This window comes from Cygnus olor, chromosome 1 (assembly GCF_009769625.2).
Source record: "Cygnus olor isolate bCygOlo1 chromosome 1, bCygOlo1.pri.v2, whole genome shotgun sequence".
In the NCBI taxonomy this organism is placed as follows: domain Eukaryota; kingdom Metazoa; phylum Chordata; class Aves; order Anseriformes; family Anatidae; genus Cygnus; species Cygnus olor.
In genome coordinates, this window is record NC_049169.1 from 140,133,166 (window position 1) to 140,155,729 (window position 22,564).

Sequence of the window (22,564 nt, forward strand, 5' to 3'; positions counted from 1 at the left end):
ATACAAACCACAAAAGCCAGCTATGACTCCACCACTCCCCTGCGCAGCCAAGACACACACCCTTCTCTCGGTCACTTCTTGAACTTGCAAATGCCCCTTTTATTTTCCTTACCTCACTCGGCCCAAGCTTACTGCTCAGCCTGCTTTGCCTTTTGCTTTGTTGCTTGGTTTTGCCTCCCAGGATGGCCTGCTGCTGATCCGCAGTGACAATTTCCTTGCAGTACGCAGACCACTGCAAGGAAAATATCACTGGAAGTGAAGGAAAGAGAGCAGTAAATGACTGTGAAATGGGAAAGGGAAAGGGAAAGTTCTTGTATCTGAAGGCCAGAGGAAACAACTTTGCCTATGGTAAAGAGCTTATCATACTAGGTTAAACAGCAACGTGTTGGACAAACACACGTGAGGCCATGCCGATCTGCCTGACTGACGTGGATGAGGTAGATACGCTCCAAAGCTTTCTTCTTCCAAGGTCATTTTCCAACATCCTTTCTGCAAAGGATGTCTGTTTGAGATTTAGGTAGATAATCCAACAATAGGGAGGAAATTCGGTTTGTCAGAAAAGAAACAGGAACAGGAGTGACAGGCAGAAACAAAGAGCACGTAATACAGGACTCTGAGCTACGCTGCCTACAGTACTCGACCTGCTACCTCCCCACAGGTAGAGGTTTCAAGCTTCATCTCCAAGCAACACCCAGGCAAGAAATGGGGAAGTATTTTCAGCAAAATAATCTACAAAGAAGGTCCAGGAGGTATTCTTATATTCTAAATTTGCATCCTATGTACTAGTAATTAGATAATTAAAATTTGCTGTAACAAAGCATGCTCCAGAAGCCTGAATTCACCTTAACAAGAAGACAAGAGCTGCAGGGGATCCTTGGTCTTCCTATTTTCCTTCCCAGTTCTAATACAACAATAAGAAGATTAAGGAGACCAGCACGTGTAGGAAATAGAGTAGCTACTTCTCCTAGTGTTCATTTCGCTCCACAGGGCGAAGTTCTTCCCTTCAATACAGCACCTGCGTTACCAGACTGAACTTAAAGAGGTTTAACATGACAGATGATGTCCAACCTTCAACATATCTCAGATCTTAAGCTGAAGGAACATTTAAAACAAGCCTGGGGAGAGAGCTGATGCCTTCTGACTCAGCTGACAGCAAGTGGGACAGAAGTAACGGAGTTTTTGCAGAGGTTTGATCACTGTCTTTGGTAACAGAGCCACCCTTCTAAGATCACGTGACTCCTTGTCGCATTTTGGCAAGGTTGTTTGTTTCTCCATGGACCCCTACAACCTGCCATCCATTATAGATTAAGTTAAAATCAGAGCATTAAAAATAAATTAAACCACTCGCAACACTGTCATTTATCGAGAAAAATGCGTACAACCTAGACATGGATACTTGAAAACAGCTCTGAAATCATGACTTGCTAACAGCTTGGTACTGCCAACAGGCAGAAGCAAATCAGAGAGGCCACATCCACTGCAAAGTTTGGAAAGCGCCAGACTTCTAAATTTAAGAATACTGAATTTCAAACTCTTGCTAAAATGGTTTATGTCCATCTTCTGCCCCCATTTGCTTCCACCTAACATCCGCATCGAGAGTCTGAGAGACTTGAGGGAGAATTACAAAAACATCGCGTTTCCTTTGTGGGCCCGCTGAGTTCCTAGAAGCCAGGTAGCTCACCGAGTTAAGTCTTCAGATGCAGGAAAAACCTTGCTAAGTTTTTAAAATACGACCTTCTGAAATAAGCATTAGCATACGGCGGTTTCTCAAGGGGAAACAGATAATCTGGTTTCCAGGACAACAGGGTTTTGCAAGCTTATCTCCCTTGCTTTACAGTCTGAGGGCATAAAAACATACAAGAGCCTCTGCTTCTGTTGCTTAAAGAGCAAAACCTTCCCTGCAAGCTGTTAGTACGGTCAAGCTCGATATTACAAACTTGTGCAGGAAGAATTGCATCGGCCTGCAGACGGAGAGCTGCTGCCAGCACAGGGTGCCGGGCTGTAGGGGCAAAAGAGCCCCTCCGCCGTCGTGCAGTCCACGCTGAGCCCTGGCCATCCCCAGCTGACTTCGCTGGGCTTTGAGCATCACCAGCTGACTCGGCTGGGTTTTGTACGGGGGAAATGTGGGCCAGCGGGGCTGAGCGACAGCTGCATTCGTCCGCTGCTCTGCCAGAGCCAAGCGAAAGGGACGAGGGCGCATCAGCACCGCGGAGGCAGGTCTGCTGTACCCTGCAAGCCGCCGAGCCGCGCACCAAACCCTACGAGCATCCCGTTTCCTTTGGGGAACGACAAAACCCGAAGGAATGACCGGAGGTTACGGGCTCCCGGGCACCGCACCGCTCCCTCCGCCCCTCGCTGCCGCTCCCCGACCGCGGCATCGCCGCCGGAGCCGCGCAGCTCCCCCTCCGCCAGGGCTGAGCGGGGGCACCCGGCCACGACAGCCGTGCCCGGTGCCCCCCGGGGGGGCGCAAGAAGCGTGCAGGTGCCGCGGGCACGCCGAGGACGGAGCCGAGCGGGCGGCGAGACCCGCGGCCAACCGCCCCAGGGCACGGGCGGCGGCGGCGACGAAATGGCGCCCGCCCCCCGGCCCGACCCCACATAATGGCCGCTCCCCCGGCCGCCCCTCGCCCCTCAGGGCCTCTCCCCGCCTCGCTCACCGCCGCAGCGCCGCCGGCCCCCACCGAGGCTCCGCCGCCAGCTCGCTGGTGACGGCACCGGGAGCGGCCCTGCCCCGCCCCGCCACTGGGCCCGGCCCCCTGCGAGCCCCGCACAGCCCGCCCTGAGCGGCAGCCACCGGGCCGCCTGGTCAACCCTGGCGCTGAGAGGAGGCCGCGGGCACTGCTAGGGGGGACCGGGCGTTTCGGAAAAGGCACGTCCTGGGGGAACTGCAGGGAGAAAAGGCACTGAAGAGGGATTTAGGGAGGCACACAGCTGCCTGGATACCCCCCAGCCTGCCGTGTAAGATCTGCAGAGGGCTGCTGCCAGCTCCAAGTTGAATCAGTCCCAGCATCACCCTAGTATAAGGATTTTAATTTGCCTGCCGCTAAAGCTGTCAGCTTGAGACCTCAACATGAGCTGAAGTTGGGGGAGAAGCCAGGGGACAGAGCTTGAATTTGTCATTTTTCTTTCCACCTGTCAGTGGTGAAGATCAATTTTTAGCAGGGCAATAGGACTGATCCAAGCACTTCTGTTTCAAAGCCATACACAGAGCTTACAGAGGAGAGCTTGCTTTCAATGCCTAGTCAAACGTATGTGGTTTTTAACATTTATCTTTGGTCATAGTTCAGAACAAAGCCAACCACACCTAAGTAGCAAACCTCAAAACCTAACTGCCAGAGAGGAGGTGTACTCGGGCAGAGGCACTGCCACAGTTTCCCTGGGACTGTCAGTAGGTTTAAGACTGCTCAATATTTTCCTCAACTACATGAAAGCAAGTTTAAATTCACTGCTGATTTTGTGGACACCAAAAATGAGAGCAATATGGTAAACAAAAGAACTGGGCCATCCCATGACAGATCTGGAACAGCTGATAAAATGTATGTGGGTTTTGTTTGTTTCATAAAGGCAAATCTCAGGTTATAGGCTATACATCCAGGCAAAGATTACAAAGCCACACCTTGAATACTGGGAAAACAGCAGACTGAAAAACTATGACTGAAAATGGAATCAGGGTCATAATGGAGAAGGAATTGAATACAAGATCCCAACTTCACACTGCGACAAAATGTGACACACACCTAAGAAGCACAATCAATAGTTTACAAAGAAAGAAGAGAGGACTTTACATATACAGAGATCACTCAAAACCCCTGTAACAGGGATTTATCTCCTTCTTAAAACAACACTACAGTTTTGTGATGGGACTAAGAGAGGCATAACACAAGGTTTTAGGAACTCAATGTATGCATTTCCTCAAAAAACGTTATGGTATTTTTATTTAGTTTTAAACGCATTGTCAGAAAAAATATATATTCCTCATCCTTCACGATAATGAAGGACAACACAATTTTACATTAGCATGGTTATGATAAAACTTATGAATTACAGACCAATTCCTAGATTCACTGTTTTCTCCCTAGCTCCTTTTACAATAACAGTAGTAATACTGCAAAAATCGTTTTGGAGATCTTGTACTAAGTCACAGAGATTCACTTATTTCCTTTGCTACCAGAAATCTTTAAGAAATTATTCCCTTCCATTTCACTGCAGCCCATTAGTACCTAGCTGCAAAAAATAAAAAAAAAAATACAGCACTTGAAAGCTTTCATCATGGGAAAAAAACATCTCAGCTTGATATAAAAATAAATTCAATGTTTATCTGTTAAATACATCAACATTTTAAATTTATCACCTGTTATTAACATCATTAAGCAGCTATTAAGCTTCTCCCTTCAATGTTTAAGGGCATTATTAATCAACCTACTGTAAATACTGAAAATAAAGCACAGTTCACTTCAAGAAGCTACCTTCTATGTTTACAGATTTTTTTCCGGATAGAGTCAACCAAGTAAGTCACTGTGGAGTGCACCACTTACAGAAATAATTGGTAAATAATTTTCTGAAGATAACTGCAGCAAAACCATGACAGAGACAGATAAAGCAAAAATTCAGCATGCACATTTGGATAAAGAAAGGAGAAAGGATCTTAAAGTTTCTGGTTACTGTTCTGTCAACTGCAATTTATGATGGAAAACTCTGCCATGATCTTAGTTTTACACAATGGTCGATATATATACACATATACAATAAATATACATAACCTAAACAATCACGTATCAACTGCTAAGGCAGCATGAATACTTGCTGAAATTCATCACATCAACAAAGCTGCTGCAATTCCATGTTTCAAAGTTTTCCAACAAAAGGCTTAAACAACAGCTGCCTCTTACCACCTACATTCTGGGGCTGAATTTTTAGAAGATGACTTCAATAAGTGCCTTTCTTATGAGCATGAGGTGTCAGTCTACTTTGTTGGCGGGTTCCACTCAAATAAGACTATTATTTAAAAAGTCTTTTTTGGGAAAAAAAATTTAAAAGTACCTTTCAGAAGTTCAGGCTCCATCATCCAACCTGCTACTCTCCAGAAACTTAGAAGTGAAGAAAGGATAACTTGTTCAACCAGTGATTAAATAAGCTTTTTGTAATACAAATGCATGCATTCAGGAAGCTGAACAGCTTTCAGTAGTGATTATTTTTAGGGTGCCATGTCCTTTCTTTTCAGAGGTGTCACTTTAACGTTACTCAGTGCATCCTTGTTAAAAGCCAACCCCCTTCTTTCATGCCTCAGTACATACAGGTGGGCCTTCATTAAACAGGTTCTGCTTAAACAACGTGCTTACCTTTGTATACTAACCAGCAAGAATTGTCCTAAAGAATTTTCAAACCACAGTATGTGACTGCAACCTTTTTTTTTTTAATCATAATAAACATGTGAGTAGTTCTGCAATAGGTGCTTACAGCTATGCAAATACAGAAGTGTTTGCAGGACTGGACCAAGGAGAGAACATGCTCCCTGACAAAATGAGATGTAGTAACAACAGACATGTCCCAACATCGGCTGAGCCCCGTCTGCAGCGTGGAACTCAAAGCATCCAGCACCCGTGAACTCCACCACCACGTGAAACCAATGGGAGAAGCGAGAGCAGCAATGAAAGGTTTTGGCAAGCTGCATCCTGTACTTCCCTGACAGGAATTATTACCACTGCGTGTAGGAGTGGTTATAAAACACCCAAGAGCCTTTGGGCACCATTTTGACCTTTTGTTCTCAGCAGTCCAATTTCACAAGTTCCAAGACATTACATGGTCAATCTTGCAGAACCTTCCATGGGCTGGAAATCTGTATTTTTAAATAAAAGAAAACTGGAATAGCATAACACGCAAGACTTAATGTCAGATTGTTCAAAGGAAAACATTTTTCTGCAATAGAAGAAAGAAAGCTGCAATCATGTGCACAAGTTTGGAGTATTTAGGGCTTTCCATTAATAAAACAAATTATTTTTAGAAGTCACACAGGAAACACTAACAGCTTTCAAGTAGAACAGTGCTTAAACTCCCAAGGCAATTATATAATTAGTCATTTTTAGACAGAATATGATGTTACACAATATTGGAATTGAACAATGATAGTCTGTTGAGCAAGTCAGTATTTAGATACGCAGTACATGCATTTTTATGGTGGTCTAGATAACCTAGTGAACCATTAGGAAGTTTTGACACCAAAAAATTATAACAGATCAAATCTTGTAAGACTTCTGTTAAATTCCTTATGAAACCCTGATGCATTCAGTACCAAATGCTAGATGTAATTTCAACACTTGGATTAAGCCAATGACTAAAAATAGCTTCAGCTAGTCACCTGCCTGTGCTCTCCCGTCTGCTCCTTCCCCAAAGGAGCTTCCACAGCACCATGAGGTGAAGTTCAGTGGTTAGGTCTGAGAGAAAGGAACAGACCACATGAAGCATCGAGCCTGTAGTCCCCTGCGATAAGGCAGCCAGTGGAAGACTCCTCAAGTACCAAACCACATCCCATTCCTACTCTGTAGCATTCACTCTAAGTGACATTTAATTATCTGCCAAGTAGATTTAAATTTGGTTTTACTCCCATTTAATTACCTTTTTCCAAAGAAGGCTTGTGAGTAATATTTTGAAATTAGAGCAGTAATCATAGAATCATTAAGGCTGGAAAAGCCCTCCAAGACCATCTGGTCCAACCATCCCCGTACCACCAATGTCACCCACTAAACCATGTCCCTAAGCACCACGTCCAACCTTTCCTTAAACACCACCCCCAGGGACGGTGATGCCACCACCTCCCTGGGCAAAGTTGAGATGTCTCAAAGATATCACATCAATTCAGCAGTTTACTATATATAGATAATGTGGTACCTAGATTGTGGAAAACAAAGAACATTCGCAGCACTTCAACAAATGAACTAGTTTTCACATGATCATCAGAAAATGAAACTGTGACATCAGTGCTGATTTGATTGCAAAAAATATGCAAATTCTACATATACAAGCAATATAAACACACTTCAACTTATCACAGAGAAGCTGCTTAAGACAGAATTACATCATCAACATGCTCATTCACAGAAGTCATCAATTTTATCATTGATGAAATGCAACAGTAAGTGTTGCATCCATCTGTTCAGACTAAATGCAAATCAGCTACATGGCTGCAAGTTTTAGCCAAGAAAAGAAGTTACTATGGCTTTCTCCCTTCTCACTCTTTCCTAATCTTGCTTCTAATCAGCTTGTCTGAAAGTATTTGAGTTTCTATGTGAGTTATATTATTACTTATTTCTTATATAAAAGGCAGGTAAGGAAGGAAGGAAGGAAGGAACTGAGGGAAGGAAACCCGTTCTTCAGGAACAAGTTCTTAAACAAAAGTTGCAAATATTGACTAGTCATGGTTTAAGTGTTATTTAATGTTTGCTACCCCCATAAATCCTGCTTCCTTACCAAGGTGTGGCAAGAGACTAACATAGATGTTACCTACATATGAAAGAACACTACCATACTGCAGGCAGATCTGCCAGTCACCCTTGATCAATGTAAAGCAAAACATCATTTTCCTCCATTCATTTGCTTTTTCACTGCATCCATAACTTATGGAGTTACGTGAAATTTTTCTTGAGCACAAGAAAAAAAATAAAGGAAGTGTGAGTTTAAGTTCTAATAGAAACTAGTTAAAATTTAATTGAACACGAATGGCAATTTGAACATTTTACACCCATAAATGCAAACCAAAGAATTCAGAGAAGTGACGAAGCAAAAACAAGGAATATTCTCACAGTTTGTGGAACGCAATTTCCAACAAACAGTAAGGTCCAAATCATCACTCATAGTTTGTACGTATGTTGGGATGAGTACTATATGCTTGCCTGAAAAAATAATGCAAATGGATGGTCCAGCGTCATCTCAGAGGAACTTAAAAACTGTTGTAACTATTTCTAGAATACGGTGACAGCATCCATGTGCTCCTTACCTGTTGGCCTGTCAGGAACTCCCTCCTCCCCCATCCAACAGTATATAAGTAGCCATATCCTGGCATACAGCAATCAAGTTACGGAATAAAATAATGCTATCGTTCTGTTGTACTTGTGCCAATACAATGAGAAATCAGATTACTGTAGGATTAATCAGACATTTAATTAAGACATTTAATTTAGAGAAACCATATTTTAATCTAGTTGTCCAATCAGACAACTAGACCATGCTAACAAACAGGTGTGCCAACATCATATTAAAAGGCATTTGTAGCACAAGGAAAAAGATGCCACCCTTGTATACGTGGCACTGCAAAGCATTGACGCTCCTGCCTATTAGTGCAGGGTTATTGTGTAACAAACCTACTGGGAAGGAAGCAGCTTGCACACACATTTCATAACCTTGGTCAACTCATCAACTCCAGAAACATCTCTGTCCTGAGGTATCTTCTGGCATACCTGTCAAGTACCAGTCCCGAGTCTGTAATTCTGTATTATTTGCAACTGTAAAACATTATCAGAGTTAATATAACCAAAATTTAACTTCAAAACACGGTGATAACTTTTGCAACTTATTCTGATTTTACATATTTTATTACAAGTGCATGACAGGTACCCATTTTGGCCAGAACTTGCAGCTTTATGCACACCTTCTTTCTAACATTTAAATGCACATCCAGGTCAATCTGTCAGAATTCTCAGCAGTAGATACCTTCTATGAAAATACTGCACGAAAGGATGCAGCAGATACAATCTTCTTACTTAAGCCTCTGTTTTGGTTAATGTGCTGATGAATCCTGATTTCCTGCGGCTGGCTCTCTTTCTCACAAGGACTTCAGTATCCCTTCTTTCCTCTGAATCTTGCCCTGGCATCCAACTGAAAATTGAAGGCAATATATTAAAATCATACTACATTCTACATAAGAAATATTTCAGAGCGCTTATGCTATTTTGGCACTGGTAACATCAGAATAAAGTACAAAATAAAGCAGAAGTCACTGTACAGAAAATTAGTGATATAACCAACATGCCATAGTTTTTTTTTTTTTCCAATTAAACAGATATTATACTACCTCAAATCTCATACAAAGTTAAAATGAAGTGGTAAGGACCCTGTGCATTCTGACATAAACACTATAACACCACGAATAAAGAACAGCATTGGGGACTGGCAAGAAACACATGAAAACAAAGGAGTGTAAATCTGCCTAGAGTTCCCCCCCCCCCCCCCCCCCCGAAACAACTGATGAGTAGAAAGAGGAAAATTCAGGTTGGGTTTAAGTGAGAGTCACTGGAAATGTCAGTGAGGACACGGATAACATATACAGGAAGTGTCTGGAAAAAAAAAATCAGTAAAAACTGAAATAAATATTCAGCCTATTAAAACTTTAAATTAATTCTTGGCAGTTACAAAAAAAAACAGCATTTAATAGATGGCAAGTCAGTAAAGCTAAAATATAATCTCTCACGCAACCCCTACTGAAACTAAATTGCAAGTTCTTTCCCAGTAAAGCAGAAAAACATACTTTGATCTTGATAGAGTTCTTCTGAATTCAGATAGTCAGTCTTGAAGACTGCAGATATAGATTGCAATTGAGCTACATCCAGAACGTCTAGATATTAGATTGAATGGGTATCTTATCTCCAATAACTGACCCTCTTTCAGAATTCAGAACTGCAGCAAAATTAAAGAGCTAACTCACAATGGGCTCGCAAAATAACCAAGCAACTTCTGTTTTAAACATTGTTGCTACTTTTATATCTGAAGCATACTAAAGTTTAAGTTGCATTTATTTTCTACCTTTTACAAAAACTACTCTTTTGGCCTCACTGTTATATCAAGTAACAGCTTTGGCAGAGCACTATCACAAAGATTTACAGAGTTAAGAGGACAGGAAAAACGTCACTCTTCATCCTCAGAATTTGGAGCAGTTAAATGGAAGCAGGTAAGAGCCAGGCCTCTTCCCACATGACTAGAGACACTTTGCTAGAACACTTGTTTCACCACGCTTGCTTAATGATCTACAGACAGAAACACAGACCCATCATCTAGAGACACATGTATTGCAGCTGCAGTATCAAATGGTAAATATTTGAAGTATTACATACATAGCGTATCTTTACATCCATTTGTCACAAATTAATGCAATTTGTACAGGACAGGATGTTTAGGTTGATTTCCAGCTGTATATCCCTCACTAGGTATCACAATTGGCTTAAAAAAAGGGGGGGGGGGGAAGGGGGCTTTTATTACTAGCGTTGACAAAGTTTTGATACCATCTGATACCATCTTTGCCATGACTCAGCTACTTTAAATGTTATGGAAACACAAGCAAGTTATTTCTGGATAAGGAACTCCTATCAAAACTGGGGAAACATCATCTAATTACATTTTTACAACTGGCTTCTCACTACCTTTCTTGACAACTCACTTAAGAAAAACAGAAACTCCTGCTCTTTTTAGTCCTCCAAACAGAAACAATGACTGCCTACCTTCAAATGCAGAAGCCTGCATCAGTAGTGAAAGTCCCTTTCAGCAGGACATCCTTCTAACTAAAGAATTATCTACACACGTTTTTTCCAGTGACCTCACAGAAAAAAAAATATTAGCCTAAGTCAGTATCTTAAGACTACACGATCCATAAATAGTGCTTAAATCAAAGCCTTACTGAAAGCAATACTAAGAACATGTAACTCATTTACCCTAGCTGCCACATTTTAAGTCTGATTCAATTTAGACATGCATCTCTTCTAGCTTATTCACTCTAGAATTGCATTGTTCTCAATGAGAACAGTGGGCAATATTCATACTTTACATGAAATTCAGAAGCAAGTACATTAAACATTGCTTAGTGACGCTGCTTAGTGACACCAGCTTTACCGAATTGAAGCATTTTGTTTAAAAAAAACAAGGAGAGGGACAGCAAGCAGCCTGGCCGCTGGCAGAAGAAAACACACGGGCACTTACCATCGACCTTTTGCATGCAAAAAACGTGTTTTGCAAACTTCTACAGTGTCCTTCCCTCAAACATTGCTTGGGGCTTTTGTTCTCCTGTTGGATGACAAATAAAAGACTATTGTTTTTATCTTTTGAGGACCCTCCGCAGCTCGGGGAGCCGTCGAGAGGCATTGAGGAGAGGCTCGCTGGGGACGGGGCTGAGAGGGGCTGGCACTGCCCCTCACAGCACTGCCTCAGCCCGCCCCGCTCACCTGCAGCACGCAGGGGCTCTCCAGCAGGCACTGCCGCAGGTCCTCCCGCACCCCCCCGCAGGCCCGCCCGTCCTCCTCCTTCTCCTCGTAGTACTTGGGCATGGCGGCGCGCAACGACCCCTCGCCGCCCGCTACGCCCCACGCAAGTACCGCCACCGGCCTGAGGCGGCCGCCGCCATCTTAGCGCTTCCCTCAGCGGCCGCCGCGCAGGCGCGGGGCAGCGTTGCCGGAAGAGGCTGCGGGTGAGGTGGGGACCGCCGAGGGGCCTCGCTGCCGCTCCGCGCCGCCGCCGCCTGAGGGGCTGAAGCGGGCTGGGGTCCCGCCGTCCCCCCGCCGGCTCTGCCTTGCCGTGAGGGGGTGCGAGCCATGGGGGGTCGCTGGGGGTCCTGCGGCTGGGGGGGGGGAGGGGAGGGGAGGGGAGGGGAGGGGAGGGGAACGGGGGGGGGGGGGCGATGCAATGACCGACCCGGGGTGGGGAGGGGGTCGCGAAATGGCCGCCCCGGGAGGGACGGGAGGGTCGCGAAACGGCCGCCCCCGCGCTCGTAGCTTGCCCAGCCAAGCCGGCGCTGCTCGCGGCCTGCTTCGGGCCTGCGTAACGCGAACTAAACTCAAACGTTTCCCCCTCGGTGTGCCGAGGCAGGTGCGGCCCCTGAACGCCCCGCCTCGGCGCGATGCTGCCCACCACCTCGGTCAGCGCCCGCAGCCAGGGCAACGGGGCGCTGAGCCCCCGGGACGCGGCCAGGCACACGGCCGGGGCGAAGCGCTACAAGTACCTGCGGAGGCTGCTCCACTTCCGACAGATGGACTTCGAGTTCGCCCTCTGGCAGATGCTCTACCTGTTCACCTCGCCGCAGAGGGTCTACAGGAACTTCCACTACAGGAAGCAGACCAAGGACCAGTGGGCGAGGGACGACCCCGCTTTCCTAGTGCTCCTCAGCATCTGGCTCTGCGGTGAGTGCGGGGAAATGGAGGGGATCCACATTTGTATCCCTTCTTACTCCGGGGAGAAAAGTCCAGTCTGTATGGAGTATCTCGTAATCAGAATAGAGGGAAAGAAAGTGGCCCATCCTTTTGGCAGCTAGAAAACCAGAAGCAGAGCTGTAGCTCTTTTGAATAAATCTCTTGCAACTTGCTTCTTACTGCATTCCAAACTAGGTACTTCCCTGTAACTTCACGGACAGTAATAAAAGCCACGTCACATAGCAATACTTTGGTTAAAAAGTACTGAACATCCAGTTTATTTAACATTATAGATGAAATACTGTTATTCCAATAAAGGCCTTAAGAGCAATTCTGTATATTGCAGAATTAAACTATGCACAGTCTCTGGCATATAATTGTTAGACTGAATTGAGAACTCAGAAGTATTACCCTGGTTGACTTCTCTTCTGTATTGCACATTGCTGTTACTTATATCAAAGCTGTTAACTCCAAAATAAAAGTATACCCCACCAGATACATGGTTTTGGTTAACAATGGGCTTTTATGAAACAAAGAATATTCTGCTGTAGCGTTGTTTGAATTTTTAAAATAATTGGGAGGGCAGTGGAGTTTGGTGTTAATTTGCACTTGGTCTTATAGCATTTTTCAGTTTGTAAAGGAGTTATAAATGAATTGCAATGCACTTAGTATTTGGTGGAAAAAAATGAGCTGTTGGACTGAAAAAATTGCAAGGTGAAAAATAAAAAGGAAACTGGAGATTTCATAACAGCATACTCAAAAAAAAGTATTGATTTAAATCATGTTTTCTTTTCTGCAGTTAACTTCAATAATCCTTTTTCTCTTTTTAGTGTCCACTGTAGGATTTGGATTTGTGCTGGACATGGGTTTTTTTGAAACAATAAAGCTGCTTCTTTGGGTTGTATTCATAGACTGTGTAGGCGTTGGTCTCCTGATAGCAACTTTAATGTGGTAAGTATTAACGTCTGAAACTGAGTTCAGTATTGCTGTTGGGACACTGATAGCCTTCTGCTGTTTGCGAGACACTTGGTTCCCTCTTTGGGGCAAAATTATAAAGTAAATTATAGTGTTGACTGTAGGTTTTGTGCTGTTAATGGAATTATTTTAAAATTTGCTTTTTTTTTTAAAAAAAAGGGCATAGTTTTCTTTACTGTTTCCTGGAGAAGATGATTAATAATCAGTCTGTATTATGATGAACATTTAATTCTGTGTTCTTTCTTCCTGAGCTGGTTGGCCTTCAGCAATAATTCCAGATCACAAAGTTGGTAATCAAAAAAGAATCTTCATTCCTTAATTTGGTTGAATAGCTTGGTTAAATAATGTAAGCCTGAGGATGATTATGTTTAACTAGGGTGATAGAAAATTGGTCTGTGCTGCTTGCTGAAGATTTTAGTTATTATTTCCACTACAAGCAATGTTTCTCTTATTTATTTCATGCATATTGCCTTTGCTGGTAGTCACTACCAGTTTTACCTTGTGACGTCTAGAGACTTAGAGAAGGGGAGAGGCAGTGACAAGACAGTTTGTAACCCAGGCCTCAGCATATTATTAATATATTCTACCTCAGCAAGGGAACCATAAAACAGGACATCAGTGTTTCTGCAGTGTGGCAAGGTGAGGGCACAAAAGAAAGAATTTTTATCTTACCAAGAGCTTTTTCTTGGTAGTGGTAGAAAGAAAAATGTACAAGGAATCAAGGACACTTAAAAGAGTTCTCAGTAATGTATCTGTCTTCTTAAACTGATGCTGATCAGAAGAGGATAGGTTCCTTTCAAACAGCGACATTGGAAACTCCCAGTTGTAATTGTGGTGTTCCCCAGGGGTCGGTGTTGGGGCCCATCCTCTTTAATATCTTTATTGATGACTTGGATGAGGGAATTGAGTGCACCCTCAGTAAGTTTGCAGACGACACCAAGTTGGGGGGAAGTGTCGGTCTGTCAGAGGTTAGGAAGGCCCTGCAGAGGGACCTGGACAGGTTGGATCGATGGGCAGAGGCCAATGGGATGAGGTTCAACATAGCTAAGTGCCGGGTCCTGCACTTTGGCCACAACAACCCCATGCAGCGCTACAGGCTTGGGGCAGGGTGGCTGGAAAGCTGTGCAGAGGGAAAGGACCTGGGGGTGCTGATTGATGCTCTCCTGAACATGAGCCAGCAGTGTGCCCAGGTGGCCAAGAAGGCCAAGGGCATCCTGGCTTGTATCAGGAATAGTGCAGCCAGCAGGACCAGGGAGGTGATCGTCCCCCTGTACTCTGCTCCGGTGAGGCCGCACCTCGAGTGCTGTGCTCAGCTTTGGGCCCCTCACTACAAGAAGGACATGGAGGCCCTGGAGCGTGTCCAGAGCAGGGCTACGAAGCTGGTGAAGGGCCTGGAGCACAAGTCCTGTGAGGAGCGGCTGAGGGAACAGGGCTTGTTTAGTCTGGAGAAGAGGAGGCTCAGGGGAGACCTCATTGCTCTCTCCAACTACCTGAAAGGAAGGTGTGGGGAGCTGGGGGTCGGCCTCTTCTCACAGATAACTGGGGATGGGACTAGAGGGAATGCCCTCAAGTTGTGCCGGGGGAGGTTCAGGTTGGAGATGAGGAGACATTTCTTCTCAGAAAGAGCAGTCAGGCACTGGGACGGGTTGCCCAAGGAGGTGGTGGAGTCACCATCCCTGGGGGTGTTCAAGGAAAGGTTGGACGTGGTGCTTAGGGACATGGTGTAGTGGTGACATTGGTGTCAGGGGGATGGTTGGACCAGATGGTCTTGGAGGGCTTTTCCAACCTTAATGACTCTGTGATTCTAACTGGAAAAGTCAGGAATCAGGTACATACAAGAATGGCATCTGATAGATGAAAGGCCCATCTCATCTTCTGTCCTGTCTGGGGCAGCAGCCCATAAAATGCCTGAGGAGGAGCATAAGTATAATGCTTCCTGAAGTAGAATCATAGAATCAGTAATACCTTTCGTCTCCTCCAGCAGTTTGTGTCTCGGGCTATGCTGTCCCGAACCAGAAATACTTCTGCATCTGCTGGTTTTCCTCTGTCTTGAGTTAGCTTCCTACAGGCCTAAATACCAGTCACCTGGCTCCACTTTGGTTCAAGTCCTTTCTTTCTGTACAGACTCAACTTTTTTGCAAAAGCTTCCCACGTGCCTAATGAGTCTAAACCTCTTCTTGCCTTGCTTTACTCTGCATCCAGGGTCTGCCTCTTTCTGACCCTTCTTTTGGTACAAAGAGTATTTCAGAGAAAGCTACCACAAAATCTGCAGTCTCAACTTCTGATTTCTGAGGACATACTGACTTCTTGTTCCACTTGTAAAAGGGATCATTTTTCTGATGTCGGCAGACCTTAAGCTGAAGAAAATGTAAAGTCTCGAGGTTTGTTCTGTAATCTGAAACACCAGCAGTGCTCATTGTTGGGTATCTTTCTCCCATATAACGGAAAGGTCAGAGCACAGAGTTAGGATCACGTATGGCTGACTGTCGCAGACCAGTGTTTTGTCAGTCAACTTCGAAGCTCTGCATTAACCGTGTTCTCAAATATCTCTTTGTGTAGGTTCATTTCTAATAAGTACTTGGTAAAGCAGCAGAACAGAGACTATGATGTGGAGTGGGGATATGCCTTTGATGTTCATCTGAATGCCTTCTATCCACTTCTAGTCATTTTGCACTTTATCCAGCTGTTTTTCATCAATTGTAAGTAGACTTTTTATGTGTTCTCTGCTCTAAAATCATGCTCTACTGCAACAGCTGAGAGCAGTTGTTTCTTTCAGATGTCATCATATCTGATTCAGTCATCGGATATTTTGTTGGGAACACGTTATGGCTGATAGCAATTGGCTACTACATCTATGTGACATTCCTAGGATACAGTGGTAAGTATTTGACTTACCTTATTTGACTGAAAAGAAGAGCATTATTTTAGTCTATTTGAGTTTAGCCTATTAATTTTTCAAGCATAGGCTCAGCTGGGTGTTGAAGGTACTCTTCATGGTAAAAGAAGTTTGATAAAAATGTACCTAATGTATATTTTCAGATGGGTAAACAACAGCAGGCTTTATGTTCTTCACCATACCAGCCTCGTGTTCTTTTAGACCTGTAACAACTCAGCTTGGTTTTCTTTTTCCTCTGTAAATCCACTTCAAAATGTTTGCATTAGATAAAAACTCTATATCAAGTTTAAGTGTACAGTTTTAGGTAAAGCAGTTTCTCGGGACTTTACCTGTACTGCTTAACAAAAGTACTCTTAAATCCGTGGTGAGAGTAGGACTGAGAGGATAGAGATGACCAGCCTGTTCTTCTAAGCCTCTTCTTCTAAGCACCCCTTCTAGAGGGGTACTATTTTTTCTTGCTGTTTTTCCCCAAGGCCGTTCTAGATGAAGCACCTTTTTTGAAAGAGCACTACTTTACACATGCTTCATTGCTGTTTCTTTTTCAGCATTGCCATTTTTGAAGAACACAGCTATTCTTTTGTACCCGTTTGCACTTCTCATCTTGCTCTATTTGATCTCATTAGCATGTGGATGGAACTTCACCAAGATGCTTTGTTCCTTCTATAAATACAGAGTGAAATAAAAACCGGACTTCATCTATCTAATGTTTACTTTGGTTTTACCTTAGCTGTCTTGATGATAAAGAAAAACAGTTAAGAACTTATTGTAAATGGTTGTAAATTTCTCTTTATTGTAGATAATTGTGTAAAAAAAAGTTTGAAGTGTCATTTTTATTAAAATATTTACAACAGTAAACATGTTAGCAATTTTGTTCAAATACTTTTGCAGTACATTCCTAAAAACAATTGTACACTGTAACTTAAATTTAACTGCAACAAGTCTATTTAGCATAACTCTTACTGCAGCTATTTTACACATACTGGCATAAGCTCTACGTTACTAGGGTTTCAAATGACACCAAAGAGCAGTTTTATATAAGAAGAATATTGGAATACCTTGCCTTGGGATTGCATGAAAGTAGAACTCCTAATAGTGTTGCAATGGTAAAGCAACAACTAGCTCTAGGTATAGAACCGTCCTTTCCTTTTGTGAAAGAACTTTAGATCACTTTATTTTCGTGATTACTTCAACTATACATGGACAATGCTGGCACACAGAAGAAACATTGATGAAAGGCACAATTAACATGACCCCATATCAGGTTTCCAAATATAGCAGCAAGTTTTTAAACCTACTCTGAAGAAGTCCACTGGGTATTATTACATCCACTATTACGAGTGGCGTGTTAATGAAAAGGGAAGGAAAGTCCAAGTTAATTTGGCCACGCAGACTTATGGCAATGCCTACAGCTGTGAAGTCCACAAGGCAGGAGTATAAACTGACCGTCACAAACAACACCTTCCAGAAAATGAAGATGACAATTTTCCAAAGATTGTGTTCAATATGAAACATGAGTACTAGGATTCAGTTTCAAAAACAATGCGAGAGTAAACTGGATACACTAAGACTTAATATTCCAGTACTAGAACTTGATCTCTAAGGAAAAACCACATTTACCTTAAAATACCAAATATGCTGGCAGTGCATCTTACAGTACTGTGTGTTTCAGCCACTATTAAGGCTTGAAGAGAATTGTGTTCCCCTCCCAGCAGACACTGAGCAAAGTTCCCCTCTTAAGAAGGAGAGCACTGAACCGCGGATCCAAGGAAGGCTAAGGACTCCAGTCACAACCGCCATCCACCCTGGCTGAAAGTACGAGCTCCTGTCCTGCAGGCAGCTACAGCCTAAACCGTACAGGATTCCCTAACAGGAATCCTAGCACCAGCGATCACCCACTCAGGGAAGTTCAACTGTGAACATTTTTCATGTTTAGTTCCCTACGGTGCAATACCATTGAAATCAATGGAGGATTCAGGGCCTGTATACCTTGCCTTTAGAGAGATCAAAGTTTGTCCCCTTGAAACAAGGCTTCAGATCTCAAAATTAAGCTTCCTGAAGGGGCAGCTGCTCACTGTTTACAACAGAAATCAGAAAAACCCTTAGGAGAACACCAAGGTCAAAAAAGCAACACTCAAAGAACAATTCATTATGTCTTTGGGGCGGGGGGGTTTAAATGAGTATTTGATGCTAGCCTGAAAACACCAGTTTCTTACAAGTCTTTCAGCATTATGCTGGTGATTGTAACGATGTTATAAAACGTAGGGCTTTCTCCCATTTCTACTACAGTTACTTGCCTTAGCTTTTTCAGAACACATCCTACCTGGTAGGAACGAATATAGAACTAAAGGTTGATTTATTTCAAGGGAGTAAAGATTGAAAAACTCTGATTCTTTTTTAGAAAATTAATGTTTTGCCAAGTTGGAAGCAAACTACAAATTACTACAATATTTCATTTGCAGCATTTCCAACAAAAAACAAGCATTATTGAAATGATATATATTTGAAAAAAAATGAAAGAAAAACATTACAAATTCATATGGTTTTGCCAAAGACTAATCATACTCCAGCCCATTCAAGGAATCATATATCATATGGGCAAAGTATAAATTGCTTTGCTCTTAAGTGACTCAAGATATTTAAAAGTTTCTTTTGGAAGAGCTAGAAAAGCAGTGATATAACAGGAGTCCAGTCTGTCATTGGTCCATGAGTAACATTTAATTTAATAAATGTTTAATTAAATAAATGTGCCTATAGGAATATTTTCTATCAATGCCAACAAATGGTTAAGATGTCTGCAAAAGCATGAAGCCTTATACAGAGTTTTAGAAATACTCTTCAGTTGTTTTGTTTTTAAAGTGTTAACTTGGGATCATATCCTGTTCTTACTATTTACAAAGGTTTCAGTAAGTCTACCCACCAAACGAGCAAAGCAAGATAATACTGCGACTTGTATTTCCTTGGTCCAGAGCAGTCATGATCAGCTCAGAAAAGCCAGAGTTGTAATCAGCTGGTCTGTTTATCATCTAATACATGAAGTTAAGAATAATTTGTCCAGAAAATGAAGGTTTTGGGTAATAACTTTGGCTTCTTTTCTGAGGCTTTAACAACATCAGAAAGAGCTAATAGGATAATGCAGTTTATTTTGAAACGCTTTCTATTACTTGATTACCATAAGATTCACTGACCTACTGGGGATTTTTAAGACCAAAACAAAAGTAATTTGAAGTTAAATAAATATAGAAAAAAACTCCCCCAAAATCAGGTAATTGGTTTAAGATGCTGAGAGGAATTCTTGCGGTAATAATGTAACTTGTGACATATGTAAAACAGATGAGCCCATTCTGAGCATAATCTGGTCACAGAGTACCCAAGCTAGTGACTGTTGAGCCAAACAGCTGAAGCTTTCTTATTTCAAGCATAATTCCAGGAAGGAGACTTGTACTTCACTAGACTGACTTGGGGATTAGAATTTGAAAGTTTAAAAACCCAGAATAGCCATCTGTAGAGATAATTTCCAAGCAAATTTGCAGAACTTTCAGAAAACACCAAGCCTGATTTACCTGAATCTACGGAACATGATTTGTATTAATGTGGCACAATTATTTCAATAGTACATATGCTCAAGAACATTGCAAGTGTCAAAGGAGCCCTGAGTATTTCCAATTCCTTCTAGTACAATGCAATAAAAATGCAATACCCTTTATGAAAACCAAACCAACCAAACATACTTTATCAAGCACTAGTTAATTTGTTGCTTTTGATAAATTTCATCTTGGTGTTCTTGAGATCTAAATATAATGGTAACACCAGAGTTCTGCAATCAGTGCTGGAAGGGTTCAGTGTGATTAGGTGTATTATCAATGATTCATCTTAACTACTATGAAACATCAGGAACGGTGATGCTTTGAGAGTACACACAGCATCCTTGATTAATGGTACCAGTAAACTTATGAACTCACAGAAAAAGATGAAAGCCACTACCAACAGAACTACTTATTTTAAGAAACTGCAGTATCTAATGTACTTCTGCAATCTAAATTGTAGTAAATAGCTAGAGCCTACCTTGTCTGCATCATTCATTCCCAGGCACAGCTGAGAAGAAAACAAATACTTCCTTAGACCTTTGCTAGTTGATCTGTGATAAAAAGCCACTGGTAATAATTTGATGGAATACCATTGTGCATATAACTAACTGGGCTGTGCATCATACCAGGCTAGATTCGGGTAGGATTCTGAGATTATTACCTTACCTTCCTTACTCCAAGAATAAACTCTGTGTATGAGGCCAGTGCTTAGCTTGTCCACAGTCTCTGTGGGCAAGGCAAGCTTTCCATATTTTATTTATAGCATCCAATATAATCAGAAAAAAAGTAAATGAGGCCTGCCTAGTAGCTTCCTTATTTTTTCAACTTACACAAGTTAGTCTAAATAGAAGATCTTACTTCCGTGTACAAATCTTATCTGTGTTCTCAGATGACATAGCTAAAAAAAAATAAGTATGGTCTGTAGAAGTAATTAAGCTTTATAAACCTTACAAACTTGAATACCGCTGAACTGTCTAAGGTACAACACAATTAGCCAGGAAGGCAGAAGAAAACGCAAGTTGACTCTATATCCCAGTGGTGACAGCTCTCAGCTTGCACTGCTGGAGAGTCAGGTTTAGGCTCCTAATCCTTATTAATAGGTCATGAAAAAGAGACCAAATCCATTAGAAGAACATTCCTGCTGGAGACACGAATTCAAGATCCCTGCCCTAGTTTAGGGACCCCACAGCAGTGTTCCATGTCTGTGCCCTGGCCACGGCGCTGTTGGGGATAAGGGAATTCCTCCACCCCACAAGAACTGTGCCACCTTTCGAGATGTCAGCTCGAGGAGGCTGGTTCACAGCAGCTGAGAATCCCCAAGCCAGGGCAGCAGCCCCGCTCCGGTGTCAATCAGGCACTTCATTCCTAGTGAAGAGAGGAGATCCTGCCTCTTTCCTTCCCGACCATTTCTGACTGGGTAACTTAAATCTTCCTGTGCCTGTGTCCTTTACACATTAGCACCTAACAGAAAAACTCTTAAGAACAGTGGCAGCATTAATACTGCAACAAATCCACTCTGGATTTAATCTAAACCATTTCATGTTCCTGACGGAGTTTCTGATTCAAGATCACTGTTGTTTCCCTTGAAACAAAAAGGCAGGGTACTAACTTGCAGCCAAATTCAGTTCTTAGTAAAATTAGTGCGAGTTATTACACTGATCGATAAAAAGTCAAACTGAAACCTTATTCTTGAACAATAGAACAAAATAAAAGTAAACCAGAACTATTCACTGTAATGTATCTAAAATAAATACTGCAATAACTGCTTAAGAGGATACTGCTGTAGATCAATATATCTAATTACTACTAACTCTTTTTAAAGAGGTTAACCTCTGTCACTCCAAGGAAAGCTGGGGACTGATTTTTGTAGTACAGAAAATGAATTTGTCCAGGCTAGGAAATGTCTAAATTTTTTTTTTTCTTTTTCCTCTTCTTTTTTTTTTTTTTTTTTAAGAAAGAACAGTTAGGAATTGAAAAATTCTTCTAAAATGCAATGGATTAAATCTAAAATCACTGCAGATTTAGTACATAATATGAAATAAGACATTTCAACATGCTCTCCATGTGGCTACAAACTGTACATAGTGGAAATTCATAGCTCCAAAGAATAATGCTCTTCAGAACTCTGTTAATGCCACTGAACATAATTCAGATTCTGTGTACAAAACTACATAATTTAGAAACTTAATCTAGATTTTTTTTTTAAACATGGCAGTATATTTGAAATATGGTATTAATTTATGTTTGCATCTCCAAAGAAAAATGTAGAAAGATAACTTAAACTAGAGAATTCATAAAAAAAACTATATCAATTTAAAATTTTACTGCATAAAAATATGTACTTTTCAAATTATTTTAATAAATTAAATATCCCTAACATTTTTAATATATATCCCTGACAATCTATAAAAGAGGGTTCTTATTATAGAAAATAAATGGAACTCCGAAAGTACCCCCTTCATAAAACATATTTAACAATAATTATATTTTTCTTCTTCTTCCAGGAATGTAACAATATGTACAACTTCTCTATATTACTATACTATCAAATAGTACAGATTAAGTGTAGTAGGGTTCTGCAACCATAAGATGGTAAAGTCACATTAAAGTGGAGGGCAACCTAGGCCTCAGATGAACAATATCGGTGTGGAGCATCAGTTTCTGGATGGATCAGATAAGAAGGGGTAAATACAATCTTCTCATCTACAGTAGATTTCACAAGAGGTAGAGTTCAAGTGAAAATGAAAGAAATTTGGGATAAGGTGCATGCTCAGTATTTTCAATTTATGACTTGTTAAGGATGTCAGATTTTACAGGAAAAGTTTTCAAGGATTCTTTCTTTTTCCTCTAAAGGAGAATTCGATGATCAGTTTGTAATCTTTTTAATATGAATCTGAAACAAAGAATCAGAAAGAAAGTTATATTTTAAGGAAACTGCGGTTCTCTTA

At 41.9% G+C, this 22,564-nt stretch overlaps 4 protein-coding genes across 23 annotated transcripts in view; 1 reads left to right on the forward strand and 3 right to left on the reverse strand.

The window, feature by feature from the left end:
• The window catches only part of INPP4A (inositol polyphosphate-4-phosphatase type I A), a 120,697-nt gene extending 117,956 nt beyond the window's left edge, over positions 1-2,741 (reverse strand). For 2 of the 16 annotated variants that reach the window (XM_040575791.1, XM_040568705.1), the window contains exon 1: positions 2,658-2,735. The gene's annotated coding sequence lies outside the window, so the exon portion shown is untranslated. Of the gene's footprint in view, positions 1-2,657 lie in introns of all 16 variants that reach the window. The other 14 variants (XM_040541286.1, XM_040565558.1, XM_040542047.1 and 11 more) reach the window with 10 other exon arrangements.
• A 5,825-nt stretch (positions 2,742-8,566) lies between these two features.
• Positions 8,567-11,402, reverse strand: LOC121065320 (cytochrome c oxidase assembly factor 5). Its single transcript, XM_040548116.1, has 3 exons — positions 11,202-11,402; positions 10,960-11,043; positions 8,567-8,868 (listed from the first exon to the last, which is right to left on the reverse strand). The coding sequence occupies exons 1-3, from the start codon at positions 11,301-11,303 to the stop codon at positions 8,827-8,829; spliced, it is 228 nt and encodes a 75-aa protein (XP_040404050.1). The 5' UTR covers positions 11,304-11,402; the 3' UTR covers positions 8,567-8,826.
• On the forward strand, positions 11,372-16,882 carry UNC50 (unc-50 inner nuclear membrane RNA binding protein). 3 transcript variants are annotated; one of them, XM_040546829.1, is made up of 6 exons: positions 11,372-11,448; positions 11,842-12,152; positions 12,992-13,112; positions 15,696-15,835; positions 15,913-16,014; positions 16,578-16,882. In XM_040546829.1, exons 2-6 carry the CDS (start codon positions 11,873-11,875, stop codon positions 16,712-16,714), a joined length of 780 nt encoding a protein of 259 aa, XP_040402763.1. In that variant the 5' UTR covers positions 11,372-11,448; positions 11,842-11,872; the 3' UTR covers positions 16,715-16,882. The 3 variants fall into 3 exon arrangements, with proteins under 3 accessions (XP_040402763.1, XP_040402669.1, XP_040402842.1); XM_040546735.1 differs by having other exon boundaries at positions 11,421-11,558; XM_040546908.1 differs by having other exon boundaries at positions 11,423-11,558; positions 11,838-12,152.
• MGAT4A (alpha-1,3-mannosyl-glycoprotein 4-beta-N-acetylglucosaminyltransferase A) overlaps positions 16,803-22,564 on the reverse strand; it is a 76,555-nt gene continuing 70,793 nt past the window's right edge. For all 3 annotated transcript variants that reach the window (XM_040546311.1, XM_040546398.1, XM_040546225.1), the window contains exon 16: positions 16,803-22,509. In XM_040546311.1, coding sequence (XP_040402245.1) covers positions 22,483-22,509 — 27 coding nt within the window. In that variant the 3' untranslated portion in view covers positions 16,803-22,482. The remainder of the gene's footprint in view (positions 22,510-22,564) is intronic.

What these genes read in the sequence shown, in the direction of transcription:
- LOC121065320 (XM_040548116.1), bottom strand. Translation starts at nt 11,303, where the DNA reads ATGCCCAAGTACTACGAGGAGAAGGAGGAGGACGGGCGGGCCTGCGGG. An exon ending in AGAGCCCCTGCGTGCTGCAG is followed by an intron (nt 11,044 to 11,201) that starts GTGAGCGGGGCG and finishes GTCATCCAACAG; the next exon opens with GAGAACAAAAGCCCCAAGCA. An exon ending in TTGCATGCAAAAGGTCGATG is followed by an intron (nt 8,869 to 10,959) that starts GTAAGTGCCCGT and finishes TTCAATTTTCAG; the next exon opens with TTGGATGCCAGGGCAAGATT.
- UNC50 (XM_040546829.1), top strand. Translation starts at nt 11,873, where the DNA reads ATGCTGCCCACCACCTCGGTCAGCGCCCGCAGCCAGGGCAACGGGGCG. An exon ending in CCTCAGCATCTGGCTCTGCG is followed by an intron (nt 12,153 to 12,991) that starts GTGAGTGCGGGG and finishes TTCTCTTTTTAG; the next exon opens with TGTCCACTGTAGGATTTGGA. An exon ending in CCAGCTGTTTTTCATCAATT is followed by an intron (nt 15,836 to 15,912) that starts GTAAGTAGACTT and finishes TGTTTCTTTCAG; the next exon opens with ATGTCATCATATCTGATTCA.